This window comes from Cyrtonyx montezumae, unplaced genomic scaffold (assembly GCF_038088225.1).
Source record: "Cyrtonyx montezumae isolate F1298 unplaced genomic scaffold, pur_monq_1.0 scaffold_12, whole genome shotgun sequence".
Classification (NCBI taxonomy): Eukaryota; Metazoa; Chordata; class Aves; order Galliformes; family Odontophoridae; genus Cyrtonyx; species Cyrtonyx montezumae.
The window spans coordinates 1443098-1470170 of record NW_027071848.1 but is presented as its reverse complement, the minus strand read 5'-3'; the positions used below and the strand labels follow the sequence as shown (position 1 = coordinate 1470170).

The 27073-nt window shown below is 49.6% G+C and overlaps 1 protein-coding gene across 1 annotated transcript in view; it reads left to right on the top strand.

The window, feature by feature from the left end:
- The first annotated feature begins 5871 nt into the window (after positions 1-5871).
- GAB2 (GRB2 associated binding protein 2) overlaps positions 5872-27073 on the top strand; it is an 85160-nt gene continuing 63958 nt past the window's right edge. Inside the window, exon 1 of the mRNA XM_065729922.1 lies at positions 5872-5965. Within this exon, the coding sequence (XP_065585994.1) occupies positions 5891-5965 (75 nt within the window). The 5' untranslated portion in view covers positions 5872-5890. The remainder of the gene's footprint in view (positions 5966-27073) is intronic.

The following is a 27073-nucleotide window of genomic DNA, read 5'->3' as shown; positions in this document are numbered from 1 at the left end:
AAAAAACCCACACAAATAGCTCAGAAAAAGCCTTCTGGGAGGTGGCCTTGACAAACATTGCACACATTTCTTTATTGGATTGTTATGTGCTATCTGCCACGTCTTCTAAGAGATTCCAGCTTTCCAGCCAGGAGGGAAAACTGTTCTATTTCAAGGACACAATGGCTTTATCATTGCACTTCCGTGGTGCCTTCCCTCCCAAAGCGATGCCGAGCATGAATTCAGTGCTATCCTTGTAACCCTTGGAATGTGCCAGGCTCTGAGAGGTTCTGGTGTTGCTTTAATTCCTTGAGGAATTAAGGAGGCCTTGCTCTTGCCGGGCTGGAGGCTCCCGGCAGCACCTCCTCGAGGCACTTGAGGTGACCTCTCCAGTTGTATACTGTCAATAAACCACCACGGGAGTCCCAGCTTTCCCAACAGCCCCCACTGTTGAACTTGCTGGGTCCAAGTCATCCTGCAGATGAAATCTGAGGGCTTACACAATGGCTTAAAAACACTTCCAGAAGCTGTCGGCGTTAATATTCATTGATGGTCATTTTAGGCAGCGTAGAGTTCCAAGAATTTAACAAATTTCACATTTGGCAATGAACTCAGTGGGTGATTTGCCTTGCAGGAATACATGGGAGCTCCTTGGAGCACGTGGACTGGTTTTACCACTAGATTGAGATCTGGTGCCATCTGAGATGGCACCCAGAGATGCATATGCCTCCATCCACAGCTCAAGAGCATTCAGCTGTGAGGGTGGCCACTCTGTAGCATTTGGGACCAGGAGCTGGAGTTCTTCCTTTGCCACAGGTCCTGGGGACGTCCTTTGCACTGTGGTCTTTTTACAGCTTATTTGCAGTTCAGAACTGAGCTGACTTTTAAGAGGTGTCTGTCTGACATGCCTTACCCATTTCAGCCAGGGATATAATGCGGTTCCTGGAGGGTGGTGTTCCTGGAGGTGTTCAGGAAGCATGGAGGTGTGGCCCTGAGGGACACAGTCAATGGGGATGGGTTGGACTTTGGGATCTCAGTGATCCTTTTGAACCTCCGTCATCCTGCGTCCGTCTGCTCGAGATGCAGAATTCTGTTAATCCTTTTTCTTGGCCAGTGATGCGCAGCCGAACATGGGACCTGAGGGACTCCTTCCTCATCACTCCTGCTCGAGATCTCAGGTTCCCCATCTGCACGGTAACATTTGTACACCTCAGTGCACGTGCACATCATAGATCCGTGCTCCAGTATTTTTAGCTCTACAGCTGTAAACAAACATAGAAATGCATTATAACAACGTACTCTTTCTAGGAGAGGCCTGAACTTCATATGACAGCAACGACTTCCTTCTCCTAATAGAATTTTTAGTTCATTATCTCGACTACGCAGCGCACGCCCATATCCTCAAGGGGTGTCACTGGAGCAAGAGTGGGGGGAAAGCATCTGTTTTTATTCTGGCTTCTGTTCTGACCAGCAAATATAATGGCACATGACCGCTGAGCCGACAGTAATCCAGTTAGAAAAGTCTTCAGAGTTACTGCACTGACCGAATTAAACTTGATTACATCCAATTATCCTGAAAAGCCAGACAACAGCTCGTAGCTTGGGGTGAAGTAACTTCTTGCGGGGAGGCCTTGCGGGGTGTCAGGAGGATAATTGCTCATTTGCTGTACTGCAGAGCACCATCTGCTCTCGAAGTGATGCCTAAGGATGAGAGCGTGTGCCACGCGGGGGAGCCGGGCAGGATTTCTCCTTGCTAGTTTTATGATGATTTGTTTTATGGTTGCTTGCCCTGGTCCCAGCTGTGGTCAGAGCCCCAGCAGCATCAAATAGTGTCTGTTCCATACAGAGCTGGTGTAGCTGGATCCAGGCAGAGTGTGCATGAGGAGCTCTGATCCATCCCAGAGGAAGGGCCAAGCATGAGGAACATCAGTTGGATTTTGTCTTGTTCAGCTTGCAGCAAAATCAGGTTGAATTTGGTGCAGAAAGCAGGACCGGGCTTTAGCTTGAATCACTGCCCCCAGATACAAAACCCATTTAATAATGGGTTCCAGTCCCTTGAATGAAAGGACTGGAAGCATCCCCTGGCTGCATCCAGACTCAGGCTCAGCATCCCAGTGCTGCCTGGCCTGATCAGAAGGGCTGGGTTTGGCCAGGCCCCCGGCAGGGTCACAGCATCACAGTATAACCAACCAGCTGAGGCTGGAGGCACCTCAGAGTCCCAGCCCTGCCCCAGCAGGGACACCCAGAGCGAGGTGCCCAGCCCAAGGAGCAGCCCCCAGCCCCTCTCTGGGTCCCCGTTTAATCTGCTGTTTTCCCATTGCTGCATTTTGAACACTGCTGACCCATGAATCATCTCCTTCCCTTTTTTGATTCCCCGATGCTCCCACCTTTGCCAGAACACTGGAGTGAAGGTGCTCCAAGCTGCCTCATTATCTGATCGAAGCATCCTGTGCTAATATTCCCCCTCCCTCAGAAAGCAGCTGGAGCTGCTGTCTATCACCGAAGGACAGAGCTGTCTCGTGGCTTTGCTGGCTTTTCTGGGGGGCTGCTGTGCTCTTTTATGCAGTTTGGAAAGCATGAAAAGGCTCCTGCTTAAAAGAGATGAATTTTATTTATTCTTTTTTCCCCCTAACCTTGACAGTTTTGGATGAAATGAAGCCGCTTCCATCCAGCTCTGCAGCAGGAACTGTTCGGGGAAGATAAAGTCAGGTCACACTGTGGGTTTGCATCTCAAGAGGCCGAGCATTCGCTCGGAATCAAAAAGCAGGCAAGGATCTGTGCAGCCTGCTCCCTGTTCAGCTTGCTATTCACTGGCATATGGGGCACTTCTGAGTGGCTGCTGCCCGGCTCGGGTTGAGTAGCCCAAAGCCTTCATTCAGCTGCTCCCTAATGCCCCTCGTGTTTGTGTTCACCGGTGCGGGGAACTGAGTCAGAGCATCGGTGGATCGTTTTGAGTTTGAAGGGACCTTTAAAGGTCACCTGGTCCAGCTCGCCTGCAGTGAGCAGGGATGCCCAGGCTCCGTCAGGCGCTCAGAGCCTGCAGCCTTCCCTCCTGCCGGTAGATGGCACGGCTCGGTTACGCACATTTGAGGCCGTATTTCAGTCTCAACCACGAACAGGGAAGCGCAGGATTGAAACCACCGAGGTTCCTGCACTGGGTAGGGTCGCTCTTCTCAGTGCATCCCAACCTCGAAACTTAGGGACGTGGTTTTGCGGGCACGGTGGGGTTGGGTTGATGGTTGGGTGAGACGATCGTAGAGCTCTGTCTTTTCCAACCTTAACAATCCTGTCAAATTATACTGTTAGGAGATGGCAAACCAGAGCCACGTTCGTGGTCTTTAACTCTCAACACGTTGGGGTCGTATCTGTACTCCTGGCCCCGTGCTGTAGTGCTGCATGGCCGCCCCATGCTTGGGTTTGCTGTTCCCGCTCTGAGCACAGCACGCTCACGCAGTGTCTGTTCTGATCATTTTTCTGCTCAGAGCTTCCCTCTCACGTTCTTGCTGGCAGCGTGCTTGCAAGCACTGAAATCCCATTTCCCATCCAAAAGTGCCAGCGATCTGAGGGGAGTGCGGTACTCTCTGAGAACAGGCAGCACCAAAGGTGTGAAAAAATAATTCAGCGTCGTATTTTGGACACTGTTAAGATGCATCTGGTGACACAGCCACATCAGTCACCACGATCTGCAATAGGGGACGAAGAGGGAAAGGGCACTGCACGGTAATGAAGCAGAGGCTGTGGAATAATTCATTGCCATTCAAGCAATGATAATTACAGAGCATCTCTTTAAACGTCTCTGTCCCAGATGAAGCATTTCAGCTCTGCGTGGGGAAAGCTGTCAACGTCAAAAAACACAGGCGGGGTTCTCCGTAACTGCTTTTAAAACTGACACTGCTTTGCATCTGTGTCAGTAGGAGCAAATTCCTGACCCGTGAGTCATTAACACCCTGCGTGGAATGGCTTTGCGTGGTGGCACCTGCGTGTTAATCGTGGCTTTCTGCTCTCTGGTCACGCTTTGTAAACCTCTGGCAGCTCAGCCACCAGGATGCCACCGTCCCAGACACACAGAGCAGGGTCGGGTGATGTGGAGCAGTGTGCTCCCTCACTGAGCCAACCACCCCAGTGATGTGCCCGTAGCTGGCACCTTGTGCACTGAATAGGACCGAGCCCTTCGTTTGGGCAGCGGGAAGGTCAAAAATCCTTTTTTGCAGCCTTTGGCAGAAAACAGAACAAAACCAACAAAAATAGCAGCTTGGGAAATAATACATTCCTAACAAATTCTATCCACGTTCCTTCAGGGGTTATTCCCCCTCCTTTGTGTGTTGGCAAAGATGATAAAACGCCATACGGCTTCACTGCTGTCCCCATCTCAAAGAGAAGGTGCCATAGCTGCTTCCCAGAGGCACCGCGAGCTGCAAGCACGGGCTCGCAGGTGCTGCAAGATCCCCTCTTCAGCCTTAAGCATTGCAGCCCTAAGGATTGCAGCCCTACACACTGCAGCCCTACACTTTGCAGCCCTACACATTACACAGAGCACCCAACCAGCGCGTGGTTGTTATTGCACCACGCACGGCACAGCCACACAAAAAGAAACCGACCCTGCCCACGAAGAAAAAGAAGGATGGGGAAATGGAGGCAGGGAGTGAATGTGCCCGAGCAGGTTTGGGGCAGAGCTGTCACACAGCCTTGGAAACGCGTCCCCAGCAAGCAAGCCCGAGTTGTTATTTTCCCTAAAAAAATAACAACGGCGTGAGGGTGTTGTGCTAGGAGGGCTCGGGAGAACTTTGATCGGGGATTTGGGGTTTAAGGATGGAGCAAAGGGAGGGATAGAGCTAATGCTGCTCCCGGGGCGGTGTTACTGCTGCCTCAGCCAGGGAGGGGATCAGACTGTAAATGCGCAGCGTTCCCAGATCTGGGAGGTGATAGCTAATCTCAGCCAGGCCATAATACCCTGTAACGCGACACCCAGCTCGTCTGCGGGAGACTCCAATCCCCTTTCCGTGGGTCCTGCTCCATTATTTAAAAATCGATGATAATATATGAAGCTTTTATCGATTCCCCTCTCTCTATATATATATATAATTTCCCCTCCTCCAGGAGGGTTTTGCTCCAGCCACGCTGTTGGCTTTTGTTGTTGTTGTGGGGTGGCTTGGGTTTTGGTTTTTTTTTTTGCCCAACCTCTTTGTTTTCCCTATGGCACCTTCACGGCTCTCAGTGGGGTGGGAGCACTGGTGGGGTGCAAAGGACCTTTGCCATAGGGGGAGGGGAAGGAGCATGGGGCAAGCTCGTCGGAAACGGTGATGGGGAGATGTAGGTTGGATGTTAGAGGGAAATTCTTCGCTGGGAGGGCCCCGTCCCGAGGTTGGACGGGGCTCTGAGCACCTGGTCTATGGGAGGTGTCCCTGCTCGCGGAGGGGTTGGGGCTGGGTGGGCTTCGGGGTCCCTTCCATCCCAAATCGCTGCGACTCCGTGACTCTACGAGGGAGCATTAAGCCAACAAGGCTCACCCGCCGCGCTCTGCATCAAGTCCTACAGCAGCGGCTCGGGTACCAGGCAGTACCGGGGAGGCGGAGGGGTGGGCACAGCACTACGTGGTCCAAGGCTCCCAACGTCGGGAGCGGACGGGTTTTGTATCTTTAAAGCGCTTGGGAGGCGTGGTGAGCCGGTTTCCTGCTTCCCCGCTCAGAGCCGCTGCTGGAAGCGGGCGAGCGGTGGGGGGAGGCGGTGCTCGTGTCCCCCCCGGTCCCTCCCTGCTTCTCTCCTTCCCTCCCTCCCTCCCTCCCTCCCCTGCTCCGGCCCTGCCCGCTCCCTCCCGGCTCCCTCCTCCCCGGGCCGGCGCTGCGGGCGCTGAGCGCCCCGGGAGGAGGCAGCTCCCGGTTCTCGGTTCTCCTCCTCTCCTTTTTCCATCAAGATGAGCGGAGGTGGAGAGGTGGTGTGTTCGGGCTGGCTCCGAAAGTCGCCGCCGGAGAAGAAGTTGAGGCGATACGTGAGTGAGGAGAAGGGAATGGAGATACGGGGATGGGGTGGGGTGGGGTGGGGTGGGGTGGGGGGTACGGGGATCGGGATGGACATCGGGACGGGGATGGGGATGGGAGCTGCTCACCCAGCAGCCGTGCACCTGCTGTCCGCTGTTGGCTCCGTGCCCCACACCCGCTCTCATCGGAGCCGCCCCGTGCTGCGGGGACAGCTCTGAGCTCCGGGTCCCCTCCATCGGGTTCTCGTTGGCACGGCCCTCCAGGCACAGCCTTTCTTCTGGGGTACCTTTGTCCCCAGGGGTAAAGGTGAAGCATCTCCGCTTCCCTCCTCGCACCCCATAACGGTCGCTTCTCCCCCTCCCCCCTCCCCTCCCGCGATTCCTTTCTGACGCTTTGAAGATCGCCCCAGTCGAGCTCGGATCGCCCTTTGTGCCATTAGCGGCTGAGATCAAAACATTTTGAGGAAGTTGTAAAAGAGGGTCCAAATGCCGCCTCTGTCACACTCTCCACTGCTCGTTGAAAGAAATAACTGTTCTTTGAGCCCTCCTCTGCCTGACGGGCTCCGTGCGGGGTTGGAGGAGCTGCCACCCTATGACTCGGCACATCCCATCATCAGGTCGTGAGGATGCTCCTGGTTGGGTACTCTCCTTCCTGGGGACGTTCATCCTCCGCCCGTGGATGCTCTCCCTTCGTGGGGACCTCATTCCCATCTCTTTTCCCTGGATGTATTTTTTGGGGGGATCCACCTGCCTGGTGTCGAGTGACGGAGGCACTGCTGTGCACCCTTCAAAGGGAGGTGGATCGTTGGTCCCATTCTACAAGGGAATGTAAGGTTGGGAGCTTTCCAGCCTCCCCCAGAGCAAAGGCAGAGCAGTCAACAGCAGCAGTGCTGTCAGCCTCCCCCAAAACAGGAGCAGCCCTATCAGTGGGGCTGCATCTCCCTGCGTCTGACCCTATCCAGAATGCCTGCACCCCTTCGAGGTGTGGGGGTGAAGCCAGGAAGGAATCCAACCCCAAATGTACCGAGACAAAGATGCGGATGGCTGTTGTTGTCCAAACCCTAATGCACGCAGGCATTGCTGGGAGATGGACGGTCTGACTTTGTGCACGCTGAGCTGTGGAGGATGCTTTTAGCTTAATGGAGCAAAGCACCTTCCTCCCTCAGAAATCAACTAATTGCCGATCCTGAGTCACCGGTGGCCTTAACTCATCAAACATCATTAGCTCTCCTCCTGAATGTGCATCCTGTGCTCCGGCATTCCAGCATCAATCTGCTCAGCGCCGCGCGTGAGGGCGTGACCCGCTCATTAGCGACGTGCATAAGGAGCGCCTCTCATCCACGTACACCCCAAAGTGCTTTGCAAGCCACCTCCGTTTCCAAAACATCCTTATTTCCCCCCTTCCCTCCCCCCCCTCCCTGCTCCCCGGAGGAAGCGCGGTCGCGGTGGGATGCGCCCGGCCGTCCCACGCAGCGCCGTGGGGCAGGAAGCGCTGCTGGGCAGATGGAGCACGGGGGGGATCGCTGGGCACCGACTTCCCCTCAAGTCGAGCGGGTTGTGTTGGCTTCTTGCCTTGTGGGTTGGGTCTGGGGACGTTTGTCACCCGTTGTGCTCCATCCCTTCTGCAGCCGTGCCCACTGGTCGGGGTTTGGAGCCCGGTTGATCTTTCAGGTCCCGTTTTTCTCCCATCCCTTTGCTTTTTTTTTTTTTTGGCTGTAGTAATACTAATAGCATTATCTAGAGGTCAAATGATCAGATGGTTCTCTCCGACAGCGGTTGTGATTCTGGAGCTGACAGCACCGCTCCTGTGCAACCTACAACAAAAACACATGGTCAGACTTTGATTTTCCAAGCACAAAAAAACCCCCACGGTGGCTTTTGTACCTACTCCGGAGGAAAGCTTTGCTGCTTTTCTCAGTTAAAAGAGGAATCTCGAGCTGCAGGATGCTGCTAATTGGGTTTGAAGTTCCTGCTCTGTCTGTATCGACATGGGGAAAGATGATGGATTTATTTGTTTTCAGACGTGCATGTCTGCCCATGGGCGTGTTGCTGGAGCTGCCCTTGGAAGGGCTGTGCTTGTGTAAGGCTTTGTTTTGGTTTTACTTTTCAAGGAGATCTTTGGGCAAGAGGGGAGGATGCTCAGTTTTCTTAATAGTGCCCATCCATGGTCTGTGGGGCAGGGAGCCCTTCTCTGTGCCTGATCCGTGCATCTGTCATGGTTTTATGATTTTTGGTTATGGTCTCAAATCAGGGGTTTGCTTGGGGGAAATATCAGGGTCAGGAGTTTCTGTTCCGTGCCGTGATGTCCACCAGATCAAACGATGACTGCTTCAAGGTTGAAATGATCTGTGCCTCTTTCTTGCTTTGTAACTGGGGCATGTGTGGTCTTGGGGCCTCGGTCTGTTGGGCTGTGATCTTGGATGAGCCCCGTAGATGTTCCCAGGGGAGAAGCCAAGCAAACTCTTGAAGGTCGAAAGCATTGGAGGTACCAAAATACCAATACTTCAGCTCTGTTTGGGATGCCAAGCTCCATCAGTGATCAGCTTGGGTATTTTTCAAGGCAAACATATGAGTACCTTCACCCCTTCTGACTTTCATGAATGGAAAGATCTCCTTCCATGCACCCACAGAGCACAGAACCGTCCTTTAACTCCATCTCCTCCTGAAAGCACCCATGCAATATACATACATACATATACATACATAAAATCCAGTCCCTAACCAACCCCCCTGGCTTTTGTTGCATGATGGATGAGCACGGTGTGCCGGCCCGCATGGATTCAGCACCGCCCGTCGTCTCCCAGCCCCACGTGGGTAACAACGGGAGCTCAGTCCTCTTTGTGCAGAGCTGGGTTTGGGGTGGGCTCTTGTAGAAAGGCAATGCAGAAATGAACTGCTGTTGAGGAGCTCGGAGTTTGCTGCCGTTAAATCAGCGTGCTTTGCCTGTGTGTTTATGTACCGTGAAGGCGGTGTATTTTCTGTCTGGCTGGAGATGTGCAGCTACGATTCCTCTGAAAGCAAAACCTTTTTATCTTGTGCTGGTTTTGCAGTCTTCTAAGGCTTTGCATTTTCTCCCAGTGTTTTAACCGAGGGGAGCATTTGGCTTGGTGCCGCAGTGGTCGTCTTCACATCATACAGGAGCGGTCTGCTCAAGGTCATAGGATCACATGAATTGTAAGGGACCTTTAACGGACATCTGGTCCAACTCCCCTGAAGTGCACAGGGACTCCCACAGCTCCATCAGGTGCTCAGAGTCCATCCAACCTGACCTTGGGTGTCTCCAGGGATGGGGCACCACCACCTCTCTGGGCAACCTGTGCCAGTGCCTCACCACCTTTATTGTAAAAAACCTTTCCATATATCCAGACATCTGAAGGTCGTCTGAAGGCTTGCTGTCTCTCCTACGCAGTGGGAAGAGCTTAAGGGATGCAGTGGGGTGATCTGCTGAAATACTGCAGCCCTATTTCTCGAGTGCCTCCCACTGAAGGGCTTCTTTTGGTCCCTGAAGTAGATCCTCAGTATCCCACATGAAGCTGCACAACAATCCTCACAAAATAAGGACATAGGGTGTGGACAAGGGAAGCAGATGGAGGATGAAGATGTAGTGCAAAGAGGTGCTAGGCTCCCCAAATGATTGGGGTACCAAAATTTCGCCCACGCTGGCAAGGTGCTAATTTTGGGGGAAGGGGAGAAGGAAGGACATCCTTTTAAGTCTGCAGTGAAAGGCTAAGAGATGGCTGCTAAGCAAACTGAGCTCCTCTTTTTCTTCTCCAGTGCAGAGCTGCTGTGTTTGGCTGTGCCTAACTCACAGTGCTCCCCTCTGCTGAAAATAGGAAACAGTTGCAGACACTCCTGCACCAAAAAAATGAACAAAAACCTAGAAAGCGTGTAAGGGCTAAAGGAAATGAAATTGTTTAGTCTGTGGATGAGAGGAGAAATAACAGTCCTTGAGCATGTCAAAGGTAGCTGCAAAGGGGAAGGGAGTAAACTGTTGTCTGCAGCCAGCAATGGGAGGCCAAGAAGTGCTGCAGCAAGGGAAATAGTGTTAGGAAAAAAAACCCTAAGCTCTGCCTGTGAGGAGTGGAACAGATGGTTTGGGATGGGCTCGGAGCCTCCGTTGGTGGAAGATTGAAAGAGCAGGTTGTCCAAGTGGTGCCTCGGGAGCACCTGTTGTGAGGCAGTGGAATAAATATTCTCCAAGTCCTTTCCAGTGTTGGTTTGGGTGAGTTTAGGGGTTTAGAGCCTGAATTCATAGGGACAGCAAAGAGGCTTTACGGGTACACGTGGGGGTCGGGTGGGTGTGAGGAAAAAGGGCAGTGTGTGTGGAACAGGGTCCCCAGGGCAGTGGGCACGGCACTGAGCTGCCAGAGCATTTGGAGGATTAGGACATTGCTCTCAGACATCAGGTTTGGGTTTGGGTGGTGCTGTGTGGGGACAGATGATCCCCATGAGTGCCTTCCAACTTGGGATACACCATGATTCTGTGATTCCAGCTGTCAAGCTGCCTTGCTACGCCCTGCTCCTCCCCTATAATGTACAACCTTGATTCAAAAGGACCATCAGAAGGTTGGGCCATTGTCGTCTGCCCCATGATTCAGAGGAGGGATGAGCACTTAACTCTTCCAGAGAAAGCTTTGCAGGTCAGAGGGTGCATTCCCCTTGCCATGGCAGCACCACCTCTCTTGTGCAACACTGCCCAAGGATCGTGCTCCCTCTCTCTTGTTTCTCCACCGCATCATTACTGATGAGTCAAAATACACAGCCTCTTCCCTGCAACCTTCTCATGGGACAGCTTTCCTTGGGAGAAGGTCTATAGCTCCTCCTGGGGTAAGTTTGATGGTGGTATATCCTCATTGTGATGCTCTTCGTGGCGATCATCTGGATTGTTGGACTAGATGAGTTAGAGATCTTTTCCAACCTCCATGATTCTGTGATTCTTCGCCTAAAACTTTCACCTGCTTCAAGGGTAGTTCAGGGAATGGTGGAACCAAACTCTTCTTGGATGTGGTAAATGGCAAAGCAAGGAGCAACAGCAACAAACTGCCTCTTCCCTAACGAGGTCGTGGTGCAGAAGGTAAAGCTGACACAGAGGCTGCAGGGCCTCTGGCTTTGGAGAATTTCAGGGCTTGGCTGGAGATCTAGTCCCACCTCACAGAGTTGGACCAGAAACCTCCAGAGCTGCCTCCAAGCCAATGTTTCCTATATATCTGTGGCACAGTGCAACATGGAGACACCAAATTAGGAAGCAATGGAGCTGCTTTAGCACAGTTCCCCATGCAGTTGGTGGATAGCCCTTGATATATATATTTTTTATTTTATTTATTTATTTTATTTTTTGACCGATGTAAACAGCCATGTGTTGTGCTAAGGCAGCTCCTCTGTTACTGGGCCTCCAACTGGTTTGATCAGGCTGAGCCCAGAGACATGCCCAAGGAGGTAAAGTATTTGTGTTGTGAACTTGGTGCTATGTCTTTACAAGACAGTTTGGCTGACATCTCTCCTTTGTGGACACGTTGTGACTTCAGAGCTGGACAGTGGTCCTGGCCAAGTCCACAGTAGCTGTGAGGATGGTGGAAAAACACAGGTTGGACTTAAGAACCACAAACAATACTTGAGGAAAGTGTTTTGGGAAGCTTGCTTCATTTCCCTTTGGAAGATAGCAAAAGTGATATCAAACCTTTATTTTCTTCTGGAGAATGTTAGATGCAAGAGATGATGTAATAGTGCTTACCAGACCAAAGCACATAATTTATAGTACTGACTCAAAGGCAGAGCAAATATTATTTATTTGGATTACAGTAGCAGCTGAGGAAACCAGAATTTGGACACAAAGCACTTGGTGCTGGCCTTGAGCCAGCAGTGTGCTCTTGTGGCCAAAAAGGCCAACGTTATCCTGGGGTGCATTAAAAGAGCGTGGCCAGTAGGTCGAAGGAGGTGATCCTCTCGCTCTGCCCTGCCCTGCTGAGGCCACATCTGGAATACTGCGTCCAGTTCTGGGCTGCTCGGTCCAAAAAAGTTAGGGAACTGCTGGAGAGAGTCCAGTGGAAGGCCACGAAGATGACCTGGGGCCTGGAGTATCTCCCTTATGAGGAAGAGATGAGAGAACTGGGACTGTTCATCTTGGAGGAGAGACTGAAAGCGGATCTTATCAATGCTATTTAGATAGCTAAAGGACAAAAGTCAAGTAGAAGGGACCAGGCTCTTTTCAGTGGTGCCCAGCAACCCCTAGGATTCTGTGATTCTGTGTTGGAAGATCAACAAGACCTTATCTACCAGAAGGATTTGGTCAGATGGGGAATCCAAGGCATAGAGCGAGTCGGTGGTTTGACTGAACTTGTGTTCAGTGCCATCCCAGCTGGAAATCAAGCTTGACTTGGAATAATTGAAGTAGTTGAGGAGTCTGGAGCACAGGCCCTATGAGGAACGACTGAGGGAGTTGGGATTGTTCAGTCTAGAGAAGAGGAGACTGAGGGAAGACCTTCTTACTCTCTATAACTACCTGAAGGGAGGTTGTAGTAAGCTGGGGGTCAGCCTCTTCACTCTTGTAATTAGTGATAGGACTACAGGGAATGGCTTCAAGTTGCACCAGGGGAAATTCAGACTGGATGCTAGGAAATACTTCTTCTCCAAAAGAGTGGTCTGGCATTAGAATGGGCTGCCCAAGGAGGTGGTGGAGCCACCGACCCTGGAGGTATTTAAAGAACATTTAGACACTGTGTTAAGGGACGTGATTTAGAAAGAACTGCTAGTGATAAGTGGAGGCTGGATGATCTTGTAGTCTTTTCCAACCTTGGTGATTCTGTGATTCTAATTAGATCATAGAGTCATTAAACCACTAAGATCATCTAGTCCCACTCTCAACCCACTCCTACCATATACCTACTAACCCATGACCTTCAGTGCCACATCTCCACTGTCTTTGAACACCTCCAGGAACAGTGACTCTACCACCTCCCTGGGCAGCCTGTGCCAATGCATTGCCGCTCTTTCTGAGAAGAAATTTGTCCTAATATCCAACCTGAATCTCCCCTGGTGCAACTTAAAACCATTACCTCTTGTCTTATCACTATTACCTGAGAGAAGAGGCCAAAACCCCACCTTGCTACAAGCTCCCTTCAGGTAGTTCATCCCATCTAGCTGAGTCAGGGCTTCCCTAGGTCTTGTTCCCCTGTTGTAACACTCAGATGCTGCAGCTGGATCTTAGGGCAGCCAGCGGTGCAGCACTTTCTTTCCTACCTTGGGAAGGGCACACAGGGAGCAGTCAGAGCTGAAATAGGTTTCTGAGTTCTTTTGCTGCTGTACTGCACAGCCCAGCCCATCTCCATGGCACAGACCCATCCTGATCCCAAGGATCTGAGCAAATAGAGACTCAGCCCCACATCAGCAGTATGCACTGTTTGAGTTTCATGAATAAGCCAGGAGCACATCTGCCTCACAGTGTTTCATTTGGTGCCTACAGCTTACCAGTGTCCTGTAATTCAGTTTAAAGAAGAGCAGCTTGAGGAAGAAAATTCTCTCTTCTTGACTGCATGCCAGCTGACCTCTGGGCATCACCACTGCGCTTTTCCCAGCACAGAGCAGAGCAGTGCAGGGAGGAGCAGGGAAAACTTTGGGATTTTGCTTGACTTTTCCACTTTCATCCATGCTGAGAAGCCTTTGGCATTAGAAATGAGTTGTTTACAATGCTACGCTAATAACTCGTTATGATTGGATGCTTTTGGAGTTTGGGATCACAGTGGGCAGAGCTGGTAGTTCAAATAAATTAAATTAAGGACGTTAATATATACATATATATAAAGATGAAACATCAACCTCAGTCCAAAAGAACTCATAATCATCTTCAGCTTATGAGCTGTGCCTTTAGAGAACGGGAGGAAAATGTGAGCGCTGGAAGCGTGTATTTCTTGCTGCGTAGGATAGCCAGTGGTGCCTGTTTCTCCAATGAGTCTGGAATAATTTGATGCCAGCAACCTGTGGGGGGATTTCGTCTCTGGATTTGTCCTTTCGTATTTGATTCCCTCTTTCTGAGCTCTTGCACAGTTTTCCTGGAGGAGGTTGGAAGGATCTGGGAAATGTTGCATCAGTCTGCATGACAGTAATACCTAGAAATGAACGTCTCTGCCCAAATGTGAAATTTCTCACCCAAGACTGATGCCTGCTCAGGATGGGAGGTTTGCTTTGGGGCCAGATACTGGACGTTTTTATTTATAGTTTCAGTCTGGCTGTGCAACTGGACCAGTTGAGAACAGCTCTTAGACACATTTCTGTATTAAGCATTTGAATTGCTTCTTCCTCTTAGCAAGCTTTGCCAGCTCTGCTCTGGCCCCTTCTTCTCATGGCCTCAGTAGGTTTAAATCCTGTGTGTTCAATCTCTATTTTTTCCCTGTAAAGTATTAACAGAGATCTCTTCTGGTTGGACTTTCTGATGGTTTTATTTATTTGTTTATTTTTCTTCTCCTTTCCAGCACCTTTTGGGCACCTGGAATGCTTCCATTGTGTCTCATGGGTTACTCTAGGACGCTGTCCTAATGGCATCTCAGCACTTGTTATGCATCATATTCCGTTTAAACCTGGTATTTTCCAAAGGCATTTGCTTTGGAAGGCATTTAGACATCTCGTTGGTGGTGTTCCAGCTCCTGCATCCATATGGTAGGATGGAAATAACATTTGAGTCAAAGATTTGTGGTCTTTGAATCTCATAGATTTTCTGTGATTAAGTTTTGCTGATGATCACAGCTGCTTGTTCAGGTTCCACCCTGACTTTCTCAACATCCCTGTGGACTTTCTTACTGCTGCCAAAGGATGTCAGTTGGCTTGCTTAGCAGACACTTAATGCCATACCCAAATGGGGATCGTCTCATTCCCAAAGTTGATTGGTAAACCTGCCTTGTCTTCCTCTTTCCTGGTGGCACTGAGGTGTCTTCTGGCTTTTCCTGGTGACACAGAACGACAGATTGGCTTGGGTCGGAGGGGACCTTAGTGCCTGTCCATTCCCAACACCCTGCTAAGGGCTGGCTGCCACCACCAGGTCTCCAACCTGACCTTGAGCACCTCCAGGGATGCAACACCCAACAAGGAAAGGGAAGGTTTAGGACCAAATTCAGCTCAGGCATTCAGTACTCCACCGCTGCCTCTCCATTTCAAAGTCTCTCTCAACTCCCTGATGTAGAGCACCGCAGCAGACCCACATCTTCCTCCCTATAGCTTGTGGGCTTGAGATCCATCCAGAGCAGGAAGGGGCAGACCCAACAAATACCCATGCCAGCGTATTTATGGCAAAAATAGCCATGCTGCTCCCACGCCGTCAGTCCTGCACACAGCTCCTTTGATTCCGGCTCTTCTGCAGCTCTCTGTGTCGTTCCTAAATAGCCCCCTCCAGATAGGAAGCTCCCAGGAAAATGTCATTTGCTGTGACAGAGGAAGAATCGCTGACTTGAGGCTTGTGTTCTCCCTTCCCTGCCTCCTCCAGCCCCTGACTGCTGCACGTAGCGTCAGAGCGGAGTTTCCAGCAGGGCGGAGGGGAATAGAAGGGCTCATTGTTTTGGGGTCAGGGCGCAGGGTTGGGGTGGCAGAGGAGGGGAGCAGGGCTGGCAGCTGAGCCCATCCCTACCTATATATAATACGTGTATTATCTGTAATGACAGCAGCAGTGCAGACAGAGAGTGGTGCGTGATTGCAACTGGCTCAGAGCAGGGGTAGAAGGCGTAAAATAAATAGGATTACGAAATATAAGACCAAATAGGAGAGTTGGGCTGAGGGTGATCACGGGGAGCGGAGGGAGAGCAGGGCTCGGGGTGATCCTGTTGGTGCCGGGCAGATGCTGAGAAGCGATGCAGGGCTGCTCCCTGGAGGAGGCTGGAAATTGGGGTTGGAGCTCTGAGCCATCTGTGTGTGCACAGAGCCTTCCTGCCAGCAATCGGGACTTTATCCTGCAGAAATGTGTGTGGGTGGACCCCTGACACCAGGCTCTTTGCAGAAGGGCGAGGAGAGCGATTAGGAGCCTGGGAAAGCTGTACACCACGGGTCTGCAAAACAGCGAGGGACAGCCACCTTCCAGAGGGAGTGAATGGGAGAGGGGCCTGGCAGAGCACGTGGGGCTGCCATCCATGCAGAGGCATCCCACTTTGGCTGCTGGGATGTTTCATGGGGTGCCTCAAAGCGTTTGGCACATCACCAAGGCGCCTTGGGCTCTGGTGACACACCGTGTGGCCACAGTGTGATGTGACCCCATGTGATGGGGCGTGGGGTCTGTGATGATGTGATCCATTGGGGAGATGCGATCTTGGACCCAGCTCAGAGCCCATGTTGATTCCCTTTTCACTGAGGATTTGGGCATTTCTGATCCCTTGCCATCAAGTGTAGAAAAGGAGCTGGTCACAGGCATTCAGGCTCACAAAACCTTTTGGAGAACTCCCACCTACAACTCAGCTTGCGTTGTTGGTCTGGGACCAGCAAGATCCAGCACTGAGCCTCTCCCACCACTGCCATTTGAGCTCCTGAATTGCACCCTTTGCAGAGCAACCCAGGAGAGGGCTGGAAAGGACCGGGCTGTTGTCTTCAACTCTTGCAAAACACATTGGCTGAAGCTTCAGCTCAGAATCAATCAGTGCACTCGTTTTAGCATCAAATCAGCACAGCCAGCTGGCACGCATGCAGGCGATGCATCATGTGCTGGCGTTCCAAGGAGCACTTTGGGATGGGTTCTGTGCAGAGGGGAAGGTCGTTTGCATGCTTTTTTTTATCATTTATTATTATAAAAAGAGAGATTTAGGTAATGCGGTAGGAGGAAATTCTTTACTTGGAGGCCCTGGCGCTGCTGCCCAGAGAGCTGTTGGTGCTCCATCCCTGGAGGTGCTCAAGACCAGGATGGGTGGGCCCTGGGCAGCCTGAGCTGGGGGGAGGGCAGCCAGCCCACAGCAGGGGTTGGAGCTGGTTGGGACTTAAGGTGTCCCTCCAACCCAAGCCACTCGTGAGTGTATCCCTTTGTACCCAAAGGCAGTCAGCATGAGATAGGTTTGGGTTTGTTTTCTTCCCCTGTCTTTTTACACCTTGCACTTTCAGCTCTCTCGCTGACAATTATCCATCTAACCTGAAAATTACACTATCTTGGCATTACAGCACATAGATGAGATACAAGTGTGAAGGATTTTATCATTGCTCATCCCAGTTTAGCAGAGGGTGAGCAGTTGGACATCCAACAGGTTTCTGAAGGAGAAATGGCCTTCTTGGCACATTTGGGTCTTTCCTATCTCTGTTTTATGAATAGGCAATGTAAGTGTGAACTGACTTAGGCTTTCAGAGAGCTGGGAACTGGATATCAGCATCCACCAGCATCCTTCAGTCCTATCTTCTCACCCATTTCAACACTCCATCCCACCCATGGGTTGGGGTTGGAAAGGTGCTCTGGAAGTCATTGGTCCCACTCTTCTCAGTCTGTGCTCCTGGTGAGAAACCCCACGCATCTGCCTTTCCTTGCAGTCAGCACTCCCAGACATAGGGTCTGAATTTTGGGAGGTCCTATGCGGAGCCAGGAGTTGGACAGGGTCAACCTCATGGGTCCCTTCCAACTCGGGATATCCTGAGATCCTATAATCAACGAGAAAAGGCAAGGAGTGGATTCAGCCTGTTGGAAAGCTCAGGCTGACAGCCAGAATGGAGGATCTGATGAGCGGAAAGCCCTTCAGACATGGGAAAGGAGGGGGAAAGCCGAGCCCGTGTTGCTGGTGCTGTGCTCACCGTGGCTTTGTGCCTTGCAGCAGCAGACAGAGGATTTACTCGGTGTACACATGTGAACTCACTTGGGTAACAAGAGTAAATCTCACCTTGCTTTAGTGTGTCTGGGGCTAAAACGCGGTGTAATAGTGACATGTATAATTTTGTACAGCAAGCTGGTAATTTTCTGGGCTGTTTTGGCTATCAGAGCAACAGCTAGAGGCTGTTAAGATAATTTAGTGGAGGTTTGCAGTTATAAATACATTTCCATCGTGACTGCGGGTTCTAATAGGTATTAAATTCAGCCAAAGGGATTTTAGTATGATTTTATTTTATTTTTTTAGTCGCATACTACCTGGTGTTTCTGTTTTGACTTATTAATCTTAAGGAATTTGCTAAGGATGGCTATTAAATCCGTTGGTTTGACACATAAAATAAGAGTTGGAAAAGGGAAAAAAAGAAAAAGGATGATGCATTTAATGTTGTGTAATGCCATTCTTCAGCAGCGTGGCTCTGGGGTGCCCTACTGCTTCCGTGCTAATATCACTGTGGTGCTGAGTAGCAAAGCTACTGTAGTGCAATCCTTTGTTCCATACAAGGGGTTTGGTCGGAGTGCTTGGGGTGAAGAGGACAGGAATCCTCTCCGTCCGCTTTGGCCTCGTGCAAGCACGCAGTAATTAAGAACTCCTGTTTTGACATTGGAAGACAGCTTTACCCCATCTCTGCTCAGGACCTTAGAAACCCCCAAGAATGACACCCAAGAGTTTCCAAACCTATCCCACACCCGTCATGGCATCTCCGTGCAGCACCGAGACGTCGGCAGTGTGAGAAGCAGTGTGAGCTTCTGTGGGAATGCCTCGGCTCTCCCGCTCTGCTGCCTTCATCTGAATAATAACAAGCAAAAGTTTGAAGGCTCGGTTTGGAACTGGCTAGACCTCCAAAAATAGGCTCTCCCTGGAGATAGCTCCTACTTCCTGCCGGGCTAGAAACGTTGTGCTGACAGCCTGCGTGCTCAGATGTTTAGGCATCTCTTGGAACCCAGAGTATGAAGGAATGCAAAATAATAAAGAGAATCAGCTGAATTTATTGTATCTCATAGAAAGCATTGGTTTGAGCTTTGGAAAGTATTCCTCTCTTCGTCTCCCGCATAGAAAGGCACCTGAGCCAAACCCTAATATTTACAAATATCTTTGAGATCTTCCAGATCATTGACTTCAACATCTTTTGAGATCTTCCAGGCTAGCCCCTATTCCTATAAATAACAGCACTTGGCTTGGGCATGTTGGAGCTCCTGGAAAGTGTGTCCCCAACCAGGGCTCCCTGCATCCATTGCTATGCTTGCTCCAGCTCTGTTTTCACACGTTCAGAGAAGGCTTTTTATTTTACATGTATGTGTGTTTTTAGGCTGGAAAGTCTCTGACAGGATCGATGGATAGCTGATACCATCTGATATATCCTACAAGCCTGTCATCAGGAGTTTTATCTCCTCAGCTCTCCTTGGTCTTTCCAAGTGTTTTGGTCTTCCTTTTATCTTAATTCTTAACATTTAGTGGATCCCTGCTGTCAGCCCCCTTTCCCCAGAGTGTAACACGTTGTGTTTGCTTGCTGAGGACCTGCTTGGTCAGCACTGAGCAGATCGTCCTGCTGGATGGGACTCTGAGCCCCTGGTGGAGCTGTGGGTGTCCCTGTTCATTGCATTGGCGTTGGACCATATGGCCTTTAACGGTGCTTCCAACTCAAACAGTCCTATGATTCTGTAAGCCCACGACAATCCCCATGCTGCAAAACCTAAATTTCCAAAGCTGTTGATTAGGGATTTAGGCGTGAAGCTTTGTTCCTCCATCCCCCAGCTCTAAGGTTTCCGCTTTTGCTCAGGCCATGCAGACAGCTGGTATTTCACCCACCTTTTCCCCAGCCACAGCAGCATCATCCCTAAAACCCATGTTGGGAACAGCAGTTCAGAAACACGGTCTCAACCTTTCCTGTCTTGTTTTTCCCATCTGTTTTTAACAGTGTGTTCTTGCCATTTGGACCTTTCTGGGCTCGTTCTTGTGATTCCTGATGCAGTATGACATTTCCAGTTTATTAGAAATGCTTTGTTTATTTGCTGGGTGGATGTTTTTTGTTTTTTGTGTTTTTTTCTTAAATTTCCATATTTAATTTATTTCTTTTTAACTCATCTTCCCTTCTTTTTTTCCCCCATTTCCCCTACGTCATGTAGAGGTTATCCCAGGATCAACAAGTCCTTCTAGTAACCTAGGGGCTTTCATAAAACCAAACGAGAAGGAGGATTTATTTCTTTTTCTCCTGTGCTTTTCTGCCATTCTGTAATCAAAGCCCAGGTCCTACGGTGCGGAAGCACAGGAGTTTTTAACACTTGAGTTCTTTTTTGCAACTTGCTTAAGAAAGACCAGCAAGAGTGGATTCGGGGCTTGAGCTTGCAAGTGGTAGTTGGCTGGATGTAGAATTGGGGTTCAGCTCTGCCCCTAATGTGGTTCTCTCCATTTACCCACTTGACCTTCTCAAAAACCTGCTCTTTTCTCTCTCTTCAAAGACCGTCTGGTTCAGTGGATGGATGTGGGGAGCAGGTTTCACAACCCCATCAGGCTTATAACAAGGCTGGTGAAGGGCTTGGAGAATATGAGCTATGAGGAGTGACTGAAGGAACTGGGGCTGTTCGGTTTGGGGAAGGGGAAGCTGAGGGGAGACTTCATTGCACTCCTCAAATACCTGAAAGCTGATTGCAGCAAGAGCGGGGTTGGTTTCTTCTCACTGTTGACAGGTTACAGACGAGGGGAAATGGCCTCAAGTTGCACCAGGGGAGGTTTATGTTATATATAAGGAAAAACTTCTTTACAGAAAGGGTTGTTAAGCCTTGGGATAGGCTCCCCAGGGAGGTGGTTGAGTCACCATCCCTGAATGTGTTTAAAAACTGTCTGTATATGGTGCTCAAGGACACAATATAGTGGTGGGTTGTTAGAGTTCGGGTGGTATGGTTAGGTTGAGGTTGGACTTAGAGATCTTGACGGTCTGTTCCAACCTGAACAATTCTATGATTCTATGATATTTAGTAAGGGAAGGCACTGAAGTGAAGCCACATGCTCCCTCACTGATTTGTTCTGGGTTGGTTCAACTTAAATCTTCAGGACGGAGTGTTGGGCTGCTGTGGCCTGTTGGGGATCCATCCATCGAGAGAAGGTGCTGCTGTACAGCTGAGTGGCTGGTTTAGGCTGTCAAAATGACCCCCAAAAAGCCATGGGGAGCTCAGAACTGCAGTGTCTGTGTTCTAATGATTTAAACATCAGAAGGCAGAGCTCCTTCCCAGAACCCCACAGCTTCCAGCTGAGCAGCAGGGACGTGTCCCTGAGTAATGAATCTGTTTTATGCATTGACTTTTCCAGAGAGCAGCCTTCGCCTCACGTCGTTTTTGCATAGAAATCACCGTGCTTTCCTCCAGCGCCGGAGGAATATCATGAACAGTTGAGTATCAGTGTCAGAGCAGTGCTGTTTTTTGGTTTTTTTTTCTACCACTTCCTGAAGGGGGGTTGTGGTGAGGAGGGGGTAGGCCTCTTCTCCCTGATAAGTAATGACAGGACAAGAGGGAATGGCCACAAGTTGCGCCAGGGAAGATTTAGATTAGACCTCAGGAAGCATTTCTTTTCTGAAAGAGTGGTCAGGCACTGGAATGGCCTGCCTAGGGAGGTGGTTGAGGCACCATCCCTAGCGCTGTTCAAGAAGCGTTTAGATGAGGTGCTAAAGGACTTAATTTAGTAGTTGGGTAGAGATAGTGATAGGAGGATGGTTGGACTAGATGATCTTATAGGTCCTTTCCAACCTTATGAACTTATGAACTTATGAACAATGGCAAAATGACCTTTTTAATATCGTTCCCACAACCACAGAATCATAGAATGAGTTGGGTTGTGTTGGAAGAGACCTTAAAACCCATCCAGTCCCAACCTCTGCCATGGACAGGGACATCTCCCATAGACCAGGAGCCTAATGCCCCATCCAGCCTGGCCTTCAGCACTGCAAGGGATGGGGCACCCACAGCTTCTCTGGGCAACTGTGCCTCACCATCCTCCAAGTGAAGAATTCCTTCCTTATATCTAATCCTAACCTTCCCTCTTTTAGTTTAAAGTCATTATCCCTTCCCCTGTCATTATGTCCCCTTACAGAGAGTCACTCCTAGCTTTCCCGTAGCCCCTTTACATATGGAAGGCTGCTATGAGGTCTGCCTGGGAGAGTTGGAGACCATGCCTTCTCCCAGAGGCTGCATGGGATGTGTTTTGGGCAGCACCCACCCAGGGATGATCCCAAACAGCTCCTCCCGTGCAAATTGAGTGAGATTAGCTGACATATCACATGATGATGATAAACAAGATATATGTGTGTGTGTTGGCACTGGAATGGGCTGCCCAGGGAGGTGGTGGAGTCACTGTCCCTGGAGATGTTCAAGAAACACTTAGATGTTGTACTGAGGGGCATGATTTAGTGGGGAGATGGTGATGGTAGGTGGACGGTTGGACTGGATGAGCTTTTAGGTTTTTTCAAACCTTAGTGATTCTGTGATTCAGTGTCGAGGTAAACCTCATCTTCCCATTGCACTGAATAGTCTTGTGTAGTGGCAGATGCTATAGAAGGAGAGGAGATGACTGTAAAAAGGGGTGATTGCACGTGCCTCAAAGCAGGGTCAAGAGGACTGTCCTTAATTGCGTGCTTTATCTCAGCTTAGGATAAAGGATACAGAGGATAAAAGCACCAGGCTTGGATGGATTCATTCAGCTTGCTCAGATCCACTGAGTTTAGCCTTCACAAGTTTATTTTTAACACTGGGGAAGGCCTCATCTGCTGGAAATAAAGCGGATCGATGTGCGCTCGGGGTCCTCATCATGCTGGAAGGGCTCCATGGTGGATACACATCACACATCTCTCGGTTTTTCTTGCTGCTCATCTCAGCTGGAATTTAGCCTCTGGGGACTTCTGCCATGGTTCTGTGTTGGTTTTCATCCTCCAAAAGGACATGGGAGACAGGAGGGGATTCTTGTGCTCAATGCCCTTTTACAAGCCGGCCCTAAAGGAATCAGCCAGGGCAATTTGTGTCCTAGTAGGGTTTCTCCAGCATTTCTGAATGAGGTTTTCAGTATTCATAACCACGTCGTAGAAAAGGGGCCGTTAGTTCCTCAAATCGTTAACTCCACTCTGCTGCTTTCCTTTGCTATCTTTTTCTTCTCCTCATCCTCCCTCAGCACTGTTTGTTGTTTCACTCGCTCTGTGTATCCTTTCAGAAGTAGTGCTAGCATATTCATTAGTATTAATTGGCATATGTGCAACAAATGTCACGCAAGGATCACAGAAAACGTTGCCTTGGAGAAATCAGATTTATCCCACGTGGGGAATGGGAGGCAGCATGGAAACCAGATGGGCATCAGCTGCCGGCGTACCCTGATGGGGCTGGCCATGACTGCACCCTACTTGGACCTTACAGTGGTTGGCAAATGCTCGCTTTGAACCACTCCAGCCGTGCCCTGGAAACCATGAAGTCAATCAGCAACACTCAACACTCTGCTCCTTCCCCACTGTGTCACCAAGGTAGGTGAAAGGTAGACAAGGGGCACAAAGCCTGAACTCTCATTGTATTTTAACCCCACTGAGCTGCTTTTCAGTCTTGATGATGGACAATAGGCACTTGTTTCCCAGCCTATGTCCTACAGACAGTGCTGGGGAGAGGATCAGCCCCCACCCCACTGTGCTGGGGGAATTGATTTTTCCAGCATTCCTCCTCAGGAACATTTGGCTCAAGGAAAGATTGTGGAGGAGGTTGAACTCAAGTGAGGAGAAAAACATGTGTCCTCGCAGTGTGCTGCTCATGGAGCGGTGCTTTGGGTTTTGGGTGTTGGTTTTTTTTTTCTTTACATCCTCTATTTATTTATTTATTTTCTTGTTTTTCAAGGGTGTCTGAGAGCTTGGGAATCCCGTGAGGAGGGTGGGGGCGATGCCTTTCAGATGAGTGTGAGCTGTGTAAACACGAGGAAGGGAAATCTTTTCTGCACATTGCGAGTACTCCCAGCAATACATTCAGCCTGGATTTATGTTTTTTTTCATTCTCTCGTTGTTTCTTCGGATGAATAAGCATGAGGATGACAGAGGTCAAGGAAGATTTTAAGAGCTTCTTCTGAGCCCTTGCATGGAGCTACCGTTGTTCCCCATGTCCTCTCCCACATAGAATCAGTCAGGTTCAAAGAAACCACTGAGATCATCTAGTCCAACCCATCACACTGCATTCCTTCTCTTCCATCATGACCTGGTCCCCATGTGAAAAAGGGGAAAGTGAGGGCCAGAAGCAGGGATTGCATGAAAACCTACTTGTCTGTGTGTACTGAGCCAGTCGGTGAGAAGGAAGTGTTAGGAAAAGAGGGAAACACAGGAATTCATCAATTCAGGAAAGAAAACCACAGTACTGTGTGTCTGTCTAGCGTGGGGCAGTGGGTTATCAAGGTCACAGGTGGCTTCCTTCTGACTTTATCCTTCACGTTGTAACACAGCAAGCACTGTTGAAACCAAGTTGTGAAGTTAAATCAGCACTGCCTGCGAGCTGGTGGGCTCCAATGTCTGTCCCCAGCCCATGTGATGGAGCTGAGTGAGGTGCACCTGGGGGTGATGCTGCAGAAGGCAGAGGAGCAGGGATGCATAATCTCTGCTGTGTCTGCTCTTTCTCAACATCCGTGTGGTGTTGACCAAAAATTCCCTGACCCAGATAGAGGAAATGAGGATTTGTAAGCTGGTTTATACCACTGCGTTTTAAGCATGTGCCAGAGCCAGCTGAATTCTCCTTGGGCTCTTTCTCTAGATAGTCATTTTGTTTTCTGGCTTGGACAGTAAATGATGATTTAATAGTAAAGTGAATCAGTGTATTTGATCTTATTACAGTGATGTAAGTCAAATCACATCCTGGGAGGCTTTGTAGTGTGCATGAGCTTGCTGTGACGGTGGGTTACTTTGGGCTAAAAGATGATGGCCCCACACAGATATGTAGTCCAGGAGAGAGGCAGTTGGAGCTGTAGGGGAAAGGACGAGTTCATTGGCCTCATGCCTTCCACATTCAGGTTGGTGAGCTTCTGTTTTGTCCATTAGGGAATAATTTTGCTTCAACAAGCAATTCTCCTGCCATCTGAGTCCTCCAGGATGGAAGAGGATGCTTGCAAGTGATCTCATGTTTCATCACAAGATCCACTAGGTCCTAAACTCAGCCGTGACGCTCCATAGAGCAGTACAGGATTGACATGCGCAAGGATGCAGTTGGGTGGCTTGACCTCACGATAGAGTCTGCGATCTAGCACTGGCACAGGCTGCCCAGGGGGGCTGTGGAATCTCCTGTGGAGATATTCAAGACCCTCCTGGATGCCTACCTGTGCGACCTGGTGTAGGGAACCTGCTTTGGCAGGGGGGTTGGACTCAATGATCTCTTGAGGTCCCTTCCAACCCCTATGATTCTATGATTCTATGATAATGCAGAGTACCAAAATTGTCCTGCAGCTTCCAAATTGTCCCCTCCTGCCCATGTTTCTTAGTGACTCTATGATGACTGTTGGGTTCAGGGATGTGTGGATAAGGGAGACAAATGCTTTAAAGAATTACCATGTCTTTCCAGTCTGATTTTCTATTCTCTTCTTCTACAACCTTTTCCTCCACTTCTGAAAATTATCGTGGGATGTAAAATTTTGTCTTAGCTGGGGTTGGGGAGGGGGTGGTTTCCTCCTTAGTTTGCTTGTTTTAAACATTTTGGGGGAAACTAAGAGAGTAGAGCTGAGACAAGGTTGGATATGCAGGTCTAGTGCTGCAAGATATTATCTTGGACTGATCACGGTTTTAGAGTGATTTTGCAGATAGATCTCTGAAGTCATTTGAGAAGGTCAGAAGAAGATGGGCATCAGGGAGTAGCACCAGATGACCTTCAGATGTCCCTTCCAACTCAAACTATTCTATGATTCTATGCTCATTTGAAAACAACACAGGAACAAGTTTATCTCTGGCAGCACCAAGTTACATCGTCTTGCACGTGAGCAAAACAGGGTTGTTTTATGGTGCTATATAGCATGTGAGACAGGGCAGTGCCAGTGGGACCCTTATCAACTGCACATCCCTTTGGCTCAGCCTCACCTCCTGCCTCAAGCTCTGGAAACAGCTGACACATTGCATAGAAATGATGAGCAAATGGGGGATTTCCTCTCTTGCAGAGCCTGAAAGCTGGGCATGTTTCATGTCAAACGTTAATGGTGCAAAATCTTCAGTGGGGCTGTCAGAGAGCTTCTGGGCTGCCTCAGCAGAGAAGGAGAAAAGGGTTTTCACTTCTTGCACTCCTACCTTGCCTCTTCCGAGGCTTTTCTGCATGGCTCAGTCCTTTCCCCGAGTGCACACACAGTGGAAATCTGATGATTCGACTCCTTCCTGCAGCTTTTGTTGCCTCATCAGCTCCAAAGTGTAAACTCATCGGTCTGTCTTCATGTGATTCCCTCAAAATAGCTTCTCTTGGGCAGATGATGCGGGGACTGGGCAGCCTCATCGGCACAGATTCTCCTTGAAGGGCTGCCATAGCTCATCCTGAAGGATGTTCCCTGCAAGGTTTTAACTTTTCCTAAAAGCTCTGAATCTTTTTCAGGGTGTTTTGTTTTTTACCTAAAGGAGAACTCTTATGAGCACTGTCTGTTGGGTCTCTGAAGTATTTTGAAATCCTGGGCTCACTTATTCTGAAACATCCTTACCTCCTCCAGTTGGACGTGGGGAAAGCAGGAGCTCTGACACACTTCACCACCTCTTCTGACATTGACCAAACCTTTATAATTTATACTTTTCTTTCTTTTTTTTTTCTTTTTTTTTCTTCTTCTTGTTCGTTTATTTTTGGAGCAAACCTAGTAGTTTCTTGCAGGAGCCCCAGACAGTTGTCTCAAGGATGGAGGAGTGGAACTGGCTTCTGGTCTGCTTCTTGGGGCTGACCCCACAGCCCATTGCTCACAGCTGATGTAACATGGCTTCTTTCCCTGAACACTTCCATGTCTCCCTCCGTGCCAGTGAGAATCACTGTCTAAGAATGAGAAGCGATTTAGTTCCTAAGCAACCTCTCTCCTGGCCCCTTGCTATAGAGTGACTTAGCATTTTCCAAAGGAAAAAAAAAAAGAAGGAATGGATGACAATGCGTCAAGGCAGGTACTTCTAATGTGCTTAACCCTCAGGGTGCCAGTTTAACGAGCAGCCACCAAACAGCTGGGTCAGTGCCAAGAGGACCGTCGTTCTCATTTTCTCCCACTCCTTTCATTTTCTTCCTGATCTCAAGACATCATATTGTCTGCTGTCAGTTTATTTCTTCCGCTCCCCACTGTTCAAAAGACCAGTAAATTCAAGGCATGTCAT